At 42.6% G+C, this 16,184-nt stretch overlaps 5 protein-coding genes across 11 annotated transcripts in view; 4 read left to right on the top strand and 1 right to left on the bottom strand.

Moving 5' to 3' along the window:
• The first annotated feature begins 204 nt into the window (after nucleotides 1-204).
• Nucleotides 205-3,152, top strand: dnajb14 (DnaJ heat shock protein family (Hsp40) member B14). The gene is made up of 8 exons (XM_088374506.1): nucleotides 205-384; nucleotides 1,125-1,299; nucleotides 1,424-1,569; nucleotides 1,644-1,838; nucleotides 1,965-2,050; nucleotides 2,127-2,236; nucleotides 2,304-2,479; nucleotides 2,561-3,152. The coding sequence occupies exons 1-8, from the start codon at nucleotides 252-254 to the stop codon at nucleotides 2,683-2,685; spliced, it is 1,146 nt and encodes a 381-aa protein (XP_088230632.1). The 5' UTR covers nucleotides 205-251; the 3' UTR covers nucleotides 2,686-3,152.
• Nucleotides 3,153-3,641: 489 nt separating this feature from the next.
• Nucleotides 3,642-5,422, top strand: pla2g12a (phospholipase A2, group XIIA). Its single transcript, XM_088373018.1, has 4 exons — nucleotides 3,642-3,974; nucleotides 4,123-4,199; nucleotides 4,372-4,537; nucleotides 4,714-5,422. Exons 1-4 carry the CDS (start codon nucleotides 3,770-3,772, stop codon nucleotides 4,830-4,832), a joined length of 567 nt encoding a protein of 188 aa, XP_088229144.1. The 5' UTR covers nucleotides 3,642-3,769; the 3' UTR covers nucleotides 4,833-5,422.
• A 208-nt stretch (nucleotides 5,423-5,630) lies between these two features.
• LOC148399686 (caspase-6-like) lies at nucleotides 5,631-9,734 on the top strand. Of its 4 annotated transcripts, none has more exons than XM_088373014.1 (8): nucleotides 5,631-5,750; nucleotides 6,591-6,635; nucleotides 7,493-7,535; nucleotides 7,610-7,759; nucleotides 7,818-7,894; nucleotides 8,036-8,211; nucleotides 8,286-8,436; nucleotides 8,585-9,734. In XM_088373014.1, the coding sequence occupies exons 1-8, from the start codon at nucleotides 5,732-5,734 to the stop codon at nucleotides 8,818-8,820; spliced, it is 897 nt and encodes a 298-aa protein (XP_088229140.1). In that variant the 5' UTR covers nucleotides 5,631-5,731; the 3' UTR covers nucleotides 8,821-9,734. The 4 variants fall into 4 exon arrangements, with proteins under 4 accessions (XP_088229140.1, XP_088229141.1, XP_088229142.1 ...); XM_088373015.1 differs by having other exon boundaries at nucleotides 5,664-5,750; nucleotides 6,594-6,635; XM_088373016.1 differs by lacking the exon at nucleotides 5,631-5,750 and adding an exon at nucleotides 6,204-6,352.
• On the bottom strand, nucleotides 9,620-15,655 carry LOC148399685 (calcium uniporter regulatory subunit MCUb, mitochondrial-like). The gene is made up of 8 exons (XM_088373013.1): nucleotides 15,343-15,655; nucleotides 11,757-11,814; nucleotides 11,428-11,595; nucleotides 10,864-10,971; nucleotides 10,638-10,798; nucleotides 10,172-10,375; nucleotides 9,985-10,101; nucleotides 9,620-9,849 (listed from the first exon to the last, which is right to left on the bottom strand). The coding sequence occupies exons 1-8, from the start codon at nucleotides 15,445-15,447 to the stop codon at nucleotides 9,772-9,774; spliced, it is 999 nt and encodes a 332-aa protein (XP_088229139.1). The 5' UTR covers nucleotides 15,448-15,655; the 3' UTR covers nucleotides 9,620-9,771.
• The window catches only part of lef1 (lymphoid enhancer-binding factor 1), a 57,542-nt gene continuing 56,578 nt past the window's right edge, over nucleotides 15,221-16,184 (top strand). The window contains exon 1 of one of the 4 annotated variants that reach the window (XM_088373009.1): nucleotides 15,221-15,781. The gene's annotated coding sequence lies outside the window, so the exon portion shown is untranslated. The remainder of the gene's footprint in view (nucleotides 15,782-16,184) is intronic. The other 3 variants (XM_088373008.1, XM_088373011.1, XM_088373010.1) reach the window with 3 other exon arrangements.

Raw genomic sequence — 16,184 nt, 5'->3', positions numbered from 1 at the left:
CATATTTTGCATTTGGAAATATATCACGGCACACGACAGCAAATAACTTTATTGAAATAATGATCCCCCACTCATAAATTGTAATTTCAGGTCATCACGACCCAAAAGTTTTTTTTAATAGTCTATAACTTTAAAATAAATCACAAAACGGGTTTTTAATTAGGCGACCAAGACGTGTCATTTAAATGATGGGTCACGTGGTGTATCATGTGACCCGCCCAGGAAAGGAGGAGGGAGGAGGAGGAAAGAAGATGGAAGGGAATCGAGACGAGGCTGAGAAATGTGTCAACATCGCGTCAAAAGCCATCGAGGCGGGGGACAAGGAGAAGGCGCTCAAGTTCCTCCACAAAGCGGAGAAACTCTTCCCGACAGCGCGAGCCAAAGGTAAAGACGTTGCTTCCGGCTAGCCTAGCTCCCAGATGGGGAGGTGGAGGGGGGGGGCTGAGTCCACCAGAGACGACAATCTAACCGGCCGGCCAGAGCGACTGTGTAATCATGAAATATGTGTCAGACATTTTAAGATCATAACGCCATTTTTAAAAGTTAATGTATGGGAAAAAATGTCAACAAGAAGTGGAGTTTTGTCAAAAGCTAACAGCGAGCTGGTACGCTAATAAACTGAGCTAAGCTATTTAGGCTGCTGCGCGTGTCGTTAGCGCAATTTAAAGTGAGCGTCGTTCATAATTATCGTGTATATGTTCACATTTTCACCCAAAATGATAAGAAAAAACGTGTTGATTTAGTGTAGTTGTAAACGTAAGCACCATCTTGGCTAACTTGAAATCCTACGAAGCCGATCAGAACTGTCAGTGGCGTGACGTCATCACTATGCTTCCAGACGGTAAGGTGAATTAGCTCCTTAGCCGAGAACACGCTATTCTGCTATAAAAATTAAAAATCAATAGAAAACGGTTAAAAATGTTAAAAAAATAAACACCTGGTTTTTTAATTGCCGTATATAAATACCCCTGAATGAATGTCAACATTAACAACTAAACATTTATGTTTTTTAATATATGACAATACAATTGAACTGTACTAAAGGAATCCACTGGTGGCACACTCTTAAAAAAATCACTCCTATACATCGATGTAACATTGTCTTCTTATTTGTCTTATCCCAGCCTTGCTTGACGCGATAACCAGAAACGGGAGCTCCGCGGCTAATGGCGCACATCGCAGACGGCCGGCGCACAATTCGGAAGACGGCGGCGCGCAAGCGACGAGGGCACGTGCCGAGTCCACGGGAGCCGAATCGTCCAAGGTGTTCACGCAAGAGCAGGTGGAAGGCGTCCAAAGGTGACAATGCTGGCTTAAAATGTGACAGCGACACTTGTTAAAGATCAGCCATCCATTTTCTGTAGCTCAAATTCACTGAACTGCAATAGCGGGGTTACCTTAACACTTTTTTTCTTCCTGTCAGAATAAAGCGCTGTAAAGACTACTACGAAGTGCTCGGTGTCACCAAAGAAGCCAATGAAGATGAGCTGAAGAAGGCCTACAGGAAACTGGCCCTCAAGTTCCACCCGGACAAGAATCACGCTCCCGGAGCAACGGACGCCTTTAAAAGTTCGTCTCCCTCATTCGGCTTCCGTACAAATACTGTGCGGGAAATCTAATAGGAGTTCCGTGTCCCCGAGCAGAAATTGGTAACGCGTACGCGGTGCTGAGCAATCCGGCCAAACGGCGGCAGTATGACTTGACGGGAAGCGAAGAACCAAACGGAGCAGGCCACGCGCATGGCGGCGCCAACGGCTTTGACTTCCACAGAGGGTTCGAAGCCGACATCACCCCTGAAGACCTCTTCAATATGTTCTTCGGAGGAGGCTTCCCTTCGTGTGAGTTACACACATACAAATGTGATGCAATAATAAATATTGGATTAAAAAAAAATAAGTAAATGATTCATCCGTGTCAAATATGTTGCGTGAGTGCAACTGATTTTTTTCTTTTCTGTTTTTCAGCAAGCGCACAGACGTTCACCAACGGCAGGACGAACTACAGCCATCACGGCGACTACCGACAAGAGCGGACAGACGAAAGAGGAGATGTACGTGACGCAAGACCTCGGCTTCTGCTGCGTGTGTGTTCAACGTGCATGTTGTTGACGCCATCTTTCTCTCCAGGGGGGTTTCTCCATGTTCATCCAGCTCATGCCCATCGTGGTCCTGATCTTGGTGTCAATATTGAGCCAGATGATGGTTTCCCCTCCTCCTTACAGTCTCTACTCTCGACCGTAAGCGTGACGCCGCTATCCCAAACTACGTCTAGCTAGATGTTATAACGCCATGGGTCCTCTCCAGGTCCACGAGTCAGACGGTGAAGCGGCAGACGGAAAACCTGCACGTGAACTATTACGTCACCAGGGACTTCAAGTCTGAGTACAAAACGGCGGCGGCGCTGCAGCAGATTGAGAAAAGTGTGGAGGAAGACTACGTGACCAATGTCAAGAATAGCTGCTGGAAGGAGAGACAGACAAGTAAGAGGGTCAACTTTGGATGACTTTTCATGCCGTCGTCATGCAATCAAAAAAAAAAAAAATTCTTTTCCCCCGGTCTAGAAACAGAGCTGCTGTACGCCGCCAAGGTGTATCGGGACGAGCGCATGCGCAAGAAGGCGGAGCTTATGACCATGGAAAACTGCAAAGAGCTGGAAAGACTAAATAACCTCTTTCGAGGTGGATGACTCGCTTACACACTCTTAGATGCTCTAATGTATAACAGTAGATGTGTGTATGTACAGTTTTTTTTCCTGTTTGTTTTAAGAAGAGAATTTACATTAGAAGCAACACAAGACAAATCCAACTGAGAAAAGATGAGTACTTCAAGTTCACCTCACTGTTCCATCTCAAACAAACTTGACATTCCGGAGAAGCATTCTTTTACAGGAGGGATTTTCAAAATAAAGTAGTATCCACTTCCTTGTTGGTAATGCCACCAATCAGCTTCCAGCATGAAATTAATATTTTTGATGGGAAAACATCACCAGAAGAAGGAAGAAGACTGGAGTTACTTTGGGACATGCCTTCATACAAGATGTTCATTTTTTGAAGTGTTGGACATTCATGCAGTTATTTAAGTATCTATAGGAGAGAGAGATTTTATTCCACGCTCGCTTGTCAATGAAATAAAGTAATATTATTAATAACCGAATACTTGATTTTATTATTCCATTAGCATTTAGATGTTTTTGGAAAACAAAAAAAAATGTTTCATACAAATAATGGAGCTTTGTTTATTCATCTTTGCAAGTGATGGCAGAAATAACATGATTAACTTTTTTGTTTAATTTGTTTTAAAACATTTTGGTTTGGTGGTGTGCTCTTGGAAAAAAAACACTGCACTACAGAACCAAAACGGAAGCACCATGCTGATTGCGTCACACAATCGATCGTCACAGCTTCCACACATTCTCATTGGTTTATCCATACGGTGCTATCAATAACAATTGGAAATAAGAATGTTCTTGCCTTTGAGAGGGGAAGGGGAATAGGTACACCGCTCGGGATTAGTCAGAACGTCCTTTAATATTTAAAATCAAGAAAACCTTAGCGTCAAATAGTAATATAAACATTAACTGACCGCTTAGTGGTCTTGATGTTTTAATATTCCTTATGTTTGGGAATGCAGCATACGTCACGTGACCACGTTAAACCCGGAAATGAATTTCCAAGCGAGAAAATGAAAACACAGTCGAAAATGCCTTCAAGGCGATTTCAACTGCACTAACCGCTCTATCACTATCGGCTCTTGTTTTTATCTAACGGGTCATGCTAACGACAAGCCATGTTGTTTTCGTCCTGGTCATTTGCGTGGCTTCTGTTTCTTGCTGTGAGCAGAAAGCGGAGACTCCTGACTGGCGAATGACTCTGAAAACGATACGCAATGGCATCCATAAAATCGACACGTATCTCAACGCGGCTCTCGACTTGTTCGGCGGCGACGACGGCATGTGTCGTTACAAATGTAGTGACGGTAAAGCAGATTTTAATCTCATTTAGTTATTTTTAATATATGTTTTATTATATATACATGTATATGTGTTAAATTTCACATTGCTGATGTGTTGATCAGATTGTGGTAGATAACAGTGGGAGCTCCTTCACCTTTGCTCCCCTCTCAGGTTACAAGCCGGCGCCTCGTCCCGGGTACAAGCCGCCGCCGCCCAACGGATGTGGAACGCCGATGTTTGGAATCCAGGTAACGCTATGAAATGGCAATGGCTCCTGATATTCACAGGCGGAGCTAGAGGGGGGGACCCTCAGCCCCCCCAAACTGGTTTTTATACATCAACCACCAGTGACACAAAATTGACCACTTGTCAATATTAGTTTACAAATGTCAGCCATGTGAAATGATCTTCCGTTCCCAGTTCGACGTTGGCATCCCATCCATGACCAAATGCTGCAACCAGCACGACCGCTGCTACGACACATGCGGCCGCGACAAGCATGACTGCGACGAGCAGTTCCAGGACTGTCTGGAGACCATCTGCAGGAACGTGCAACGTACTCTGGGATTGGCTCACAGTGTTCAAGGTGAGAGATGGCGAGGTGTGATAGTGCCTTGTGATCACAGATGTGTCCAGCAGAGGGTGCAAAAGAGCTTATTTGTCAAACTAAACGCGTACAATAATGAAGCTGACTTAAATTTTGCTTTATTTACAAGTATTTTTGTCATCTCAGTTTGCTCTTTTGTGTCATTTGTTGCTCAGCGTGCGAGTCAACCGTGACGTTGCTATTCGACGCCGTGATGCACTTGGGGTGCAAACCGTACTTGGACAGCCAGCGAGAGTCGTGCGTGTGTCAGTACGAGGTGAAGAGGGAGCTGTGACCAAGTTTTGGATCTACGTTTGTTTGGATGACAACAGGTGCTCCGCAAAGTAGACATTTCTCAGGGATAGATGTGATGCTGCTGCTGCCTTTTTGACACCGGACTCTATAAATCCTCACTTTTGACTGATATCATGTAAATAATTTGAAATGCATTCAATTATTTATGTTTTTGTGTGTGTTGTTCAATGGATTGGTTCATTGGTGTTTTTTTGCTGAAAAGTGGGTTTCAAACGACCCCCCCCCCAGATGACTGCAAAAGATTACCCTTAGATTCCCTTCCCTTCAATTAAAAAAAATGATCTGGGCGAAAAATCGTAAAAGTTAAACGTGTTCAATAATTATGGTTAAAAACAATCTTTGTTTGGTCTAGTTTGACTAGTTTTCATATACGTATTCTGTGGCACTATGCTGCCCCTCACGGGTTGCTCTTGGTACTACCATGTACTACGTGTGTGTGGTGTGCTGTTTTTTTGTTTTTTTTTGCTCATTTCACACTTATAATATGGTTAAAATCACTGTGTAGTGTACCTTGCTTTAGCAGGATGTAATCTATTCTGAAAAACAAATAAAATCAAGATAATTTATTAATTACCTTTGTGTTCATTGGAAATCTGACTTTTTAGTTGGAATGTCTCCTTCACTCGTGAGAAGAAAGTGACAAAGGTTTTACATTCTGTAAGCTCTGCTGTCAATGAAGTGGCTACACTTATGAAAATATTTACATTTTTTTTCCCAAGCCCTACAGGCATTGGCAGCAGAACCTGTTAAGCAAGACCCACAAGATGTTACAAATGAAACAACATCAGATCCAAAGTTCAAGTCTTATGCAACACCTCACAAAGGAATCCCTGAGGCAGGATTGAAGACCCAAAGACAGAGGGGAAGGACGCCAAAGAGATGCAGAGAAGGAAACGCAGTAAGTCATAGATCAAAATATCAAACGTGGAGCTACCCACACCACATCTAGGAACATTTTAGTAATTCAGTGTGTGCATTTTATTTACAAAACACTGACTGCATGGTATGATAAACAATGTCGTCTTAATTACAGGATCCGAGCATGCACATGTGCACTCTTGTGGAGACAATTTATTACTTATACTGTTTATCCAAAATGAAGAGACATCAGGCCACAAGGAGAGGAGAAAAGAATTTAAGGGGGACACAAGCAAAGGAAAAAAAAACATACAAGGATAACTGGGTGGGAAGGAGACAAGGACACAAAGAAGAGACAGAAAATAATTGAGTAAAGACAAAGGAAATACATTTTAAAAATGAAAGAGACAAGTGGAGGGGGTTAAGGGAGGGTCTGTAGTTCATTGATTTTTCTGATTGGAAGTTTGAATTGAGGTGTAACGCGGAAGCGTCACATTTGACTGACAGCTTGTAGCAGCCAATGATCGCCGACCTCTTGGCCAATGCGCGCGAAGAAGGCGGGGCTAATATAGTTGCTGTTGTCACGGCGAAGGTGAGGTAAAGCAGCGAATATATCCCGAATTGGAGAACGCTGTTATCCAGGTAAAACAGCATTTAAGAGGTTATATATACATATATATTAAATATACGCATAGGTGCTATGAATATGAATACGCGAATGTTTCTTTGTGAACATTTTAATAATTATCGTCAGCTGCATCAGCGATAGTTACGATACTACTTCGGGGTAGCTGTCACGCCATTTTCTTTTAAAAGTGTTACGAAGACACCAGACAACATTCTTTAATTAAACTCTTTTTCTTAACTTCTTTTCTTCAAGCAGCGACTGTTGCCATGGACCATACGACCGTCACAGACAGCAAGAGTAAGTGACAGGAGCTGAAAAAAGTTACATTAAAGTATTTTTTGGTTGAGTACAAAGGTATGGAAAAAATTTGGGAACGAAAGAAAAAGTGTAGTGAATGGGTTAAACATTGCCTTAACACGCCTCCTATCTCCCGTTTATAGCCATGTTGACCTTTTTCGTTCACAAGCAGACTTCACGTTATCGTTTAACGTTAGAAATGACTGTACTGTAATTAAATTTCGTAATAAAATGTGATGAATATTGTTAAAGTTATCTTCTGCTTTGTTCTGTCAAGTAACGAGGAGATGATCCATGTATGGCATATCGTCATTACATGGAATGAGGTCTAAAATAAAATAAATAATAAAAAAACAGGGATATTTTATAATGGACAAAAATAAATCCCAAAATCGGCACATACTTACTTTTCATTGGACAGTATAATTAGATTGGAATTGTTTTCATAAACATTGAAGCTCGAATGAAGCTAGTGTATGATTTTGTAAACAAAACAACTAAAAATATTCAAAAGAGTTTAATGACACATCTTTGTATCTAAGTTTTGAAAGCTGACAATTTGTTTTTTCATGAACCAAAACTTAAAATGGCCCCTGTTTCAGTGTGTCACCAGAGCTGCTTTGCTTTAATTTCACGAAGTTCGTGAACAAAAAAAACCTGATTTATGTACTCCCAGGTGTCATCTTTCTCCCGCTGTCAGCCTGTTATTGTAAGCAGCAAGCACTCTAAGCTGACCAAACAATGGCTGCTTGACCTCCGTGCTGTTAGCGCTGATGCACCTGTAGTTGACTAACAAAGAAAAAACTTACTTCTGCAGTTGTTGGATTGAAGTTAGTGTTGTTTTTTTGTCATTTCAGATCTATGCGTCCAGAATCTTACGGAGACGGATGGCTTCAGAAGGTTGGCTCATATTTTCTCAAGCAAAGCTTCCGCTTGTTCCCGACTTTAATATTCAGTGTTGCGTGATCGCACAGCGAATCGCTTTTGGACCCCGCCGAGGAATACAAGATGGAATACAGACGACGAGGCCAGGCGCTCATTTTTAATCAGGAACGCTTCTTCTGGCGCCTCGGCATGAACGACCGGCACGGCACCGACACTGACTGCTACAACCTGCAGATCAGGTAGAGATGATCTCCATTTTCCCCCAAAACTTGTCGCTCATTGCTTTGTCTTTTCCAGGCTGAAGAACCTCAACTTTGAGGTGAAAGTTTACGAAAACTACAAAAACGAGGAAGTCCTGGAGATAATCCATAAAGGTGATCGCTTAAAACGTATCTTCTTCTGCTCTAAGACAATTTACAGTTCTCAAATTTTCGTAAACAAAAGTCATAGATGAACCCAATGTACATTTTGTAAATACTGATAGCGAATAAGACAAGTTACTAATGTCCGACCAGCCGCCGAGGATAACCACTCGGATGCCGATTGCTTCGTGCTCGTTTTTCTGAGCCACGGCGAAGACGAGCACGTGTACACCTACGACGGCAAGATCAGCATCCAGCACATCACGTCGCTCTTCAAAGGAGACCAGTGCCCAAGCCTGGTCGGGAAGCCCAAAATCTTCGTTTGGCAGGTACGCACCACAACTAGTCACCGGCGCAGTTATCGCTTTGCCAGATACAAATAAAAACGTCCGTCCATCTCCAGGCGTGTCGCGGGGACAAACACGATGAACCCGTGCTACCTTGTGACGCCGTGGACAGCGAGGTGAAGACCAGCGAGGTGGTTGTCGACGCCAGCGCTGTTCACACGCTGCCGGCAGGAGCCGATTTCATCATGTGCTACTCGGTGGCGGAAGGTAAGAAACTTTTCTGTTTTTGTACCCGTTTTGATGAATAGTGGTACACCCATCAAGAAAACGAAATTGGTTCACATTTGAAGGCGTTTTAGAATCAGCTCACCGTACAGCGTCTTAACCGTCATGTTCGCGGTATTTCACTCTCAAGGTTACTACTCGCATCGCGATACGGTGAATGGCTCGTGGTACATTCAGGACCTGTGCGAGCTGTTGAGGAAATACGGCGACTCTCTGGAATTCACCGAGCTCCTGACGCTCGTCAACCGCATGGTATCGGCCAGGAGCGTTTGGGGTAGCAAGGACAGGGATTCCATCGGCAAAAAGCAGGTGCCCTGCTTCGCCTCCATGCTCACCAAAAAGCTCTACTTCCGCCCCAAAAAGTAAGAATTTAGTCCCTTGTTGCGTCCATCCTGATCACAGAAAAGATTCCACGTTTTTTTACATTCTCATGCCTAATTGCTCAATTTTTTTATTCCGTTTCCCGTGTGAACGTAAATACAACAGTAAAGATAAACAGATTTGCGGAAACGGCCTTTTGGAGTCCTGAGGGGCAGTTTGTGCTTGTTTGGAAAAACAACCTCGTTTGCCTTTTGCAACCTTTTAGCAATCTTTAACAAACGCTAACAAAAAGCCCAAATTTGCTACGTTTGCAAGCATTCATAAGAATTTGCAGCTCAGTGAGATACATCCTTAAGGAAATTCTTCCCCTTCAGTTTTAGAATCAAAACATGGTATAGTGATTTTAGTGACAAATTTGGTACCCCACAATGTTGACTCTTTTTAGCATAGCACGTCAACTCTGTGTAGTCACAGAGATTCTAATTGTAATATGGTTTACATATTAATCATGCAGTTTAGCCATCCTTTTTCGTTTTGTGATGTTCCTTAAATATGCTGTTTGACCAAAAAAAAAAAGAAAAAGGGAATTTATGTATTTGCATGTGTTTGTATTGGTCTTTCAAGTCATGTCAGTGGTCAAACTTGGATTCCAAAAAATGATTTTTTTTTTTTTGTACCCAAAACAGTAGTTGACACAAATGACTGTTCCTCAGGGAGTATGGGTGTGTGTCCATTTTAAAAAAGAAAAATCCTACTTTTGTAATCACATGATGTACTGTATGACTCAGGGAAAAACAGAACTCTTAAATTCCAATTCCAATCGCAGTAGTCTGAGACAAACAGATTCAGCAAATGAATTTTATTTCAATTTTCCAGTTCGTTCATATCTGCCCCCCCCCCTTTCCAAAATCAACTCTCCTTTATGTCTCCGATTAAAAATGCAGCATTATGAAAATAAACCGAAAGTGTTTGCTTTCTTTTTGCTCTGTGATGTAATCATGGCTTGGACTGGATCTGCTCGATGGGGAGTTGAAGCTGTGTCGGATTACGCAGGCGTTTCAGGTCGTCCTCCACCTAGAACATGTTTCGTTCATATTGAATACAGAGAAATGTTTCATTTGCATCATTTATGAGTGTATCGTATCGCACTCAACTATAATGCAGAATCTTTTGAAAAGATGCATGGCGCTTGTAGCAACCACAACTTACCTGAGCCAGCTCCTCTTTAAGTTCATTGTACTTTTCCACATTGAACTTCTTCTTGCTAGCTCCCTTGTAGAAGTATTGCAGGAACTGTCTATCTTTAGCACCAGGGTAGACATAATCCTGGAAAAAGAAACAATGGAGGGAAATGATAAAACTATTGAGTGCGTAGGACAGAATTTGGCTTGCTTACCTCCTTTGTGAGGACGTAGTAGGCGAAAGCCCCCATGCTAGTGGCGTACGTCACAAAGTATGTGACGGGCTCCATGACGTCCCATGAGTACACCCACCATGTGAGCCAGGCCAGAGCGCCACCCTGCACGGACAAAAGCGCCAAGCCCGTCCAAACCGCCCTAGATGTTTGCAACTCGGCCGTGTGGGACAGCTGCGCTTTCATCTGGCCGCGGGGACAAGTAAAATGTTAGGACAAGGTGGAAATCACAGCAGACATTATCCAATTTAGTCATTCTACGTAGAGGATAAAAAATGAGTCCGCAAGTGCTGTCAGACTACAAGGTCTTCTGACAAACTTGACCACTTGTTCTAAACTCTGAGCAGCCTTGTGGTCCAGAACATCAAAGTAACCATTGATGAGAGCCACATGCTGCTTCACCAATTCATGATTTTCATTCTATTGGATATCAAGTGTTTGGGCAGACCTTCTCCAGAGGGGACAACTCCTGTTTGAGGCTGTCCAGTCTCTCCAGCAGCTGGCGCTCTTGAAGCAGTTGATGCTCGGGCAGGTGTAGAGCCGTGTGCAGAAGATGCACCACGTGCTTCATGTCGTCCAGCTGCAGGGCGTGCTCGCTGGACTTGCACACTGGAAGCAAAGCAGATGGTGCTCAAGGCACATTTATAATATTGATCGTGTAGATTTGTCTGTACCTTTCTCAGGTGCGTGGACATTGTGAACCGTGTTGTTGATGACCAGTTTGAAGTGCTTGTCTATCAGGAGGGCTTCTATCAGCGTGGTGTAGGCTACACGTTCACCATCTGCCCGAATAGATCAAAATTAGTCATGAAAATACAATAAAAATGCGAAACAGATGTAAAATACACACTAGGGAAGACTTAACTAAACAAATTCCATGCCGCCGCCGCCTTATTAAATCTGTTTATCTGTTCAAGTGAGACAAGTTTCATTCCATTGCTGAGCGGTCTCCATAGCAACCTTATTTGGAATTGGAAAGCATTCCATTCAGTGCCAAGTTAGCTATACTTTGGAAAGATGCAGAGTCAGCATGAGAAAAAAAACAAATTCAACTTAATTCATTTTTGTAACCTGATCGACAAATGTGTTTGTTTTGAAAGCATCCACTCTAAATTTCTCAGCTGTGAGTGCTTGGTTGACTATATGAGGCTTATGTGGCTTGGCTTTGGTTCTCCGCCGCGCTTCCGCAGAACCCGTTTGACGACATGCCGGCAAGGGGTTGAATTTGAGTTAGGTACCTTTGGAAAGCACGGTGGCTGTGGCGCCGGGGTCTTCTCTTTGCAGCTCGCTGATCAGGTTGCCCACCGTCATGAGCATGGGCTGCAGAAAGAAAAGGCACGTCTCGCTCCTGCACGTCAGCGGCACCTCCAAAGCCAAGCGCCCGTGCTTGTACATGAGCAACGCTTCTGAAAAAGAAGTTAAAAAAAAAAAAAAAGAAACAATATATATGGGGGTTCTAAAATTAATCTAGCAAGTATTTCAGAACTTTTGCTACGGTAAATGCTCGGCGGGAAATAATTATTATTGTAGCCGTAGAAGTCATAGTGCATGCAGGAATCAAAATTACCTGTAGGGGGCGGGCGTGTGCTGCAGAACACAGCCTGACAAGCTCCAAGCAGAGGCACCTGGAAAGGCAAGATAATTCATCCATAATGACTAAAAGTACTCTAGTTGTTTAAACCGGCAGGGATGGGAATGAAAAACAAAACCGGGAAGAAATGATGACATGTAATTTTTTTCTACTTCATAAAAAAAAAATTAGCAGTGCATTTTATCCCCCTTGCTTAACGACGTGGAATCCCACCAGCCTCACTCAGAATGCAGGTTGCGCTGATTGAAAGTGGAACTTTTTGCCACCGCATGATTTTGCCTCACATTTCATAATATTTGTAATAAACGTTCACTCATCCGCGGGGGAACAGTTCGTTTCTTTGGCAGTCAGCACCGATGCCCTAGTTGAAATTCTGCAAGCACCGCCAAGCATGCACACCTAGAAAGCGGGAGTTGGCATTTTAACGACATTACTGTAATAATTCAAATAGACGTAGCAATAATCATAGTGCCAAGAATCATTATGGGCATATGCACAGTCTCAATGAAATTAAATGGATTAATTGGCAACTGTGATCTAGGCTGTTCACATTTTTTGCTGGGTTGGAGTAAAAAGTTGTAAGGTATTTTTTGGATCATTATTGGCATGCCAAATGGAATTAATTTGTACCATAAATATCTTTATGAAAACACTTCTGGCTCATAAACAGACAATCGATATTGACGTAAGTATACATTTGTCTGCTTTGACCCCAGGCGGAGTTCTTAAATCAAACGCTATCTTATTTATAGTGAATCAATCTTTCTATTCGAGTGACATCTTGGGGCTGTGAATAAACCAAGCCCAGTTTTCAAATCACCTTTTGTCCTCCAGAAAGTCTACAATTCAATCAATATCAAATTAAAAGGCGAGCCGGCGAGGTAGCCCACAGTGAAAAGACCAAACTGACATTCTAGAGGTGGACAAAATATAAACCAGTGGAATTCTAATTTTGCCGTGTAACAGCTATTTTATTATTCAGGAGCAGCAGCGGCTCAGTATGTAATAACTTAGACTGAGGACTGACACGTTTTGCTTTGCGGCCCCACTGTGGGCGGAGAAAATGAAGGGATTATGCCAAAGAGTGATATGTTGGTCACATTAAGAAAGAAAAAAAAAAAAAAAATCGATAGTGGTGAGCTGATTCAGTTAAGAACGACTAAAAAGGTTTTACGACGGCCAAAATGTGATCATTTCTGTTTTCACGATGTTCACATTGTTTAGGAACTCGAAACAAAATTGAGGTTGGCCGCTGAATGAGAAAGAACGTGTTACCTCAGGACGAAATGCAAACATGAACAAGACCGAACAAGCTACATAAAGGATCCGCCTAGTCATGTGACTCTTCAGGTTCGCATAGACAGGGAAATTTTTTTCTTCTTAAATTAACAGTGCAGGTTGGAATTCATTTTACTGCTGCACATTTGCTCAGTATGATCACAATAAACCTTCAGCTGACATTCCCCCCCTGCAGCTATGAGTTTTCCTATTTATGAGAGTCAGCCAAGGCCGAAAAGTGACAAAATGCCGTCTGGTTGCGTTAAACAAGTATCCCCCCTTCCCGCCTGAGAGATTGGCGATGATGAGCACAGCGACAGGCGGCTCATTCTGCCTGCGGCTCGACCGCGTGATGAATCCCGTCACAGTGAGATACGCTAATCCAGGTATGGATACAGTGGGTGATCAGTAATTTGAATGGCTGGTGTACATTGCAGGAACGGAGATTGGTGGGGCAGGATTGAACTCATAATGGCTTGAGGGGGAAAAAAACCCAAGACAGCCACTCTGGAAGAAAATTCAATTATTCCCAGCTGTCATTGTGATGAAGTGCAGGCAGCAAAGCGTTGAACCGAGCAGCTTTGTAGGAGAAACACAGCTTCAAAATCCACAACAAGAAAGTGCAAGCGAGAACATTTTCAAAACTGGAATGTCTGACCACTCAGACTCCTTACAAGCACTGGTGGAGCTAGATGGGGGGGCCGCAGGGGCATTAAAACCCCCCATTTGAAATATAAAATATGAATATTTGGGGTTTGTGATTATTTTTTGTGATCTGGTGTACACACCATTGAAAGATCGAAGTGTTAGAAATGTATTGTCACTCTTTCAATGATAGACAGCCGTCCACTTAAAAGATATAATTAAAAAAGAGTCGAGCAATGTGGGGAAAATGACTAACGTGAATCCCCCCAAAAACTATATTCTGTCTCAAATCATACAATAAGACTTTTATAGAGGCCCAAGTGTGACCCAAGGAGGAGGATTCCCTTTATTTTCCCACGGAAAAAAATAGTCCACATTTTGGAAGTGACTCAGAGGTTGCGCCCACTGTCCCGTAACGAACGCACTGGCTCATCTTAATCAAAATGAAAGGCGAGAGTGAACCTTGATAGAACGCTCACTTTGCTTCTCAGTCAGGGCGATATATTCGTCCTTCTCTACGCTGATGGTCATGGATGATCACACGGATAGTAAAGAGATGGCACTTTAACAGCCGATCGATAAATCACAGATGGGACACTCTGACGTGGTGTCGGAGTCACTTCATGTAGAGGTCCCCCCCTGGTTCACTCGAGTGCATACTCAGCTTGAATGTGTTAGTGTAGCAATGCAGTGTTGTCGGGCATAGCGGGCAAAGCAAAACATTCATCGCTGCCTAAAAGCAGACTTTAAAGCCTAATTGCGGTTTGTCTTCCGAGACGGGGGCTCGAACTGAAAAGTAATTGAATGACCACAGCTTTGATGAGCTGGCGTACGCCGTAATGATCGGTCAGGTGGACGTGTTTACACTACGTAAAACCCCGCCAACTGGAGTAATGGACTTGAATAATTTATTAGCTTCTATTTGCCGTGCACAGAAGAAGAAAAAAAACAACAATAATGCTTTGGAGGCAAAGCAGAAACGTGGATGCATGTTCCAATGTTCTACTCCACAAGATGATGTAATTATAATATTAATAATAAATATATGTCAAACATTATAGTAAATAGCTCAGCCACCAATTTACATAAACAACATTTCTCTTATTTGGCGTGCCAATAAAATAATCTTGATTCTTATTTATATATTAATAGTGTAAACAATATGTAGTATACACCACAAACTATGATCACATAATTTCAAACTCATTATCTGACGCTAATATATTTAAAAAATAATTGCATTAAAGGTGATTTAATTTAGAAAAAAAATCTATCAGTTATTTCATGGAAAGCCTCTTCATCATTTCCACTGACAACCCAGGCTAAACTTGGCTCCTCCCTGACGTACAAAGATCTTTAACAACGAAGACGTATCACTTCAAACATACTTTGATGCTAATTACTTCTTTGTCGCCATCTTGTAGCATCACATGGTTTTACCTTAAAGGTACAAAAACGTCCAACTTACATGTCCACATCCGGTTTAAATTACAGGGATAATTTGTTTTGAAATCGCTGCTGCACTTTGGAGGCGGTCCTTCCCACGTGTCAAACTAATGTTATTTCGTCCCGCAAGAGGAAGTGCCCTTCAAATTATAAACATAATTGTGCGTTGAATAAACGAACGAGCGTCCATTACCTTGTGAAGACATATCACCGGACGGTGAGCTTTCAACGCGGGGCGACGAGCACCGAGACGTAACCCCCAAAGTCTCCCAGCAACTTTGCCGACTATCGAAGCCATTATTCGGCGTCTTGTGTTTAGCAGCCGAGTCGGGACATTCCGGTTTTGTCTAGAGACAACTAAAGTGAAAAAAAAAGATAAAAGGATTCGCACTTCTCTCCCAAATCGAGAAATGGCGAGTCAACAGCAGCCGGGATAGTTTGAAGAAGGCACAGCCCAGTCGAACCGCATTTCCTCTTCGCCGACCTCCCTTCCCTTCCCTTCCCCTCCCTCTTTTGGCCCCACTTGGCTGCTTGTTTTTGCGCAAAACAACCGGCAGGGAGGTGAAGTGAGCGACAAAGCTTTACCCGCTGACATTTTGGGTTCGAACCGAAGGAGCCGCTAAAGTTACACGGTGAGTATTTTATCGTACGTTCAAAGGCAAGCTATCTTCTAAACACAGTCAATTTTGTATATATTTGAAAATAAAGACAGTGCTACAAACATGGGCTGTCAACTAAACCAAAATATAATGTTAAAAGTGGACATTTTGTCTCAAAATGAGGCAATTTTAGCGCGTGTTAAAAGTCTTACATTATGCATTACACAACACAGGTGAATAATTGAAAAGTTACTATTTTATTGAATTTACATTTTTTCCCAGGCACCCCCCCCCTTTTATTTTCATTTTTTTGCCTTCATTTCCCTTAGACACTCCTTTTTTAAATACATGATTCCTTCCTTTGTTAACTTCTCTGCCTTCTTTCACACCTTTCTTTCCTTCCTCCATTGTCGCTGCTTACCTTACCTGGGACTAA

This window comes from Syngnathus floridae, chromosome 4, assembly GCF_059516105.1.
Source record: "Syngnathus floridae isolate MCC-2025c chromosome 4, RoL_Sflo_1.0, whole genome shotgun sequence".
Classification (NCBI taxonomy): domain Eukaryota; kingdom Metazoa; phylum Chordata; class Actinopteri; order Syngnathiformes; family Syngnathidae; genus Syngnathus; species Syngnathus floridae.
This window is presented reverse-complemented; position numbering and strand designations above follow the sequence as displayed.

Excerpts from the sequence above, each read along its gene's own strand:
- dnajb14 (XM_088374506.1), top strand. The coding sequence starts at position 252 with ATGGAAGGGAATCGAGACGAGGCTGAGAAATGTGTCAACATCGCGTCA. Across the intron at positions 1,300-1,423 it reads CAGGTGGAAGGCGTCCAAAG|AATAAAGCGCTGTAAAGACT; the intron begins GTGACAATGCTG and ends TCTTCCTGTCAG. Across the intron at positions 2,237-2,303 it reads TACAGTCTCTACTCTCGACC|GTCCACGAGTCAGACGGTGA; the intron begins GTAAGCGTGACG and ends GGTCCTCTCCAG.
- pla2g12a (XM_088373018.1), top strand. The coding sequence starts at position 3,770 with ATGCTAACGACAAGCCATGTTGTTTTCGTCCTGGTCATTTGCGTGGCT. Across the intron at positions 3,975-4,122 it reads TCGTTACAAATGTAGTGACG|GTTACAAGCCGGCGCCTCGT; the intron begins GTAAAGCAGATT and ends CTCCCCTCTCAG. Across the intron at positions 4,538-4,713 it reads ATTGGCTCACAGTGTTCAAG|CGTGCGAGTCAACCGTGACG; the intron begins GTGAGAGATGGC and ends TTTGTTGCTCAG.
- LOC148399686 (XM_088373014.1), top strand. Across the intron at positions 7,760-7,817 it reads TGCTACAACCTGCAGATCAG|GCTGAAGAACCTCAACTTTG; the intron begins GTAGAGATGATC and ends TGTCTTTTCCAG. Across the intron at positions 7,895-8,035 it reads CCTGGAGATAATCCATAAAG|CCGCCGAGGATAACCACTCG; the intron begins GTGATCGCTTAA and ends ATGTCCGACCAG.
- LOC148399685 (XM_088373013.1), bottom strand. The coding sequence starts at position 15,447 with ATGGCTTCGATAGTCGGCAAAGTTGCTGGGAGACTTTGGGGGTTACGT. Across the intron at positions 10,376-10,637 it reads AGTTGTCCCCTCTGGAGAAG|ATGAAAGCGCAGCTGTCCCA; the intron begins GTCTGCCCAAAC and ends CCCCGCGGCCAG. Across the intron at positions 9,850-9,984 it reads TTAAAGAGGAGCTGGCTCAG|GTGGAGGACGACCTGAAACG; the intron begins GTAAGTTGTGGT and ends AACATGTTCTAG.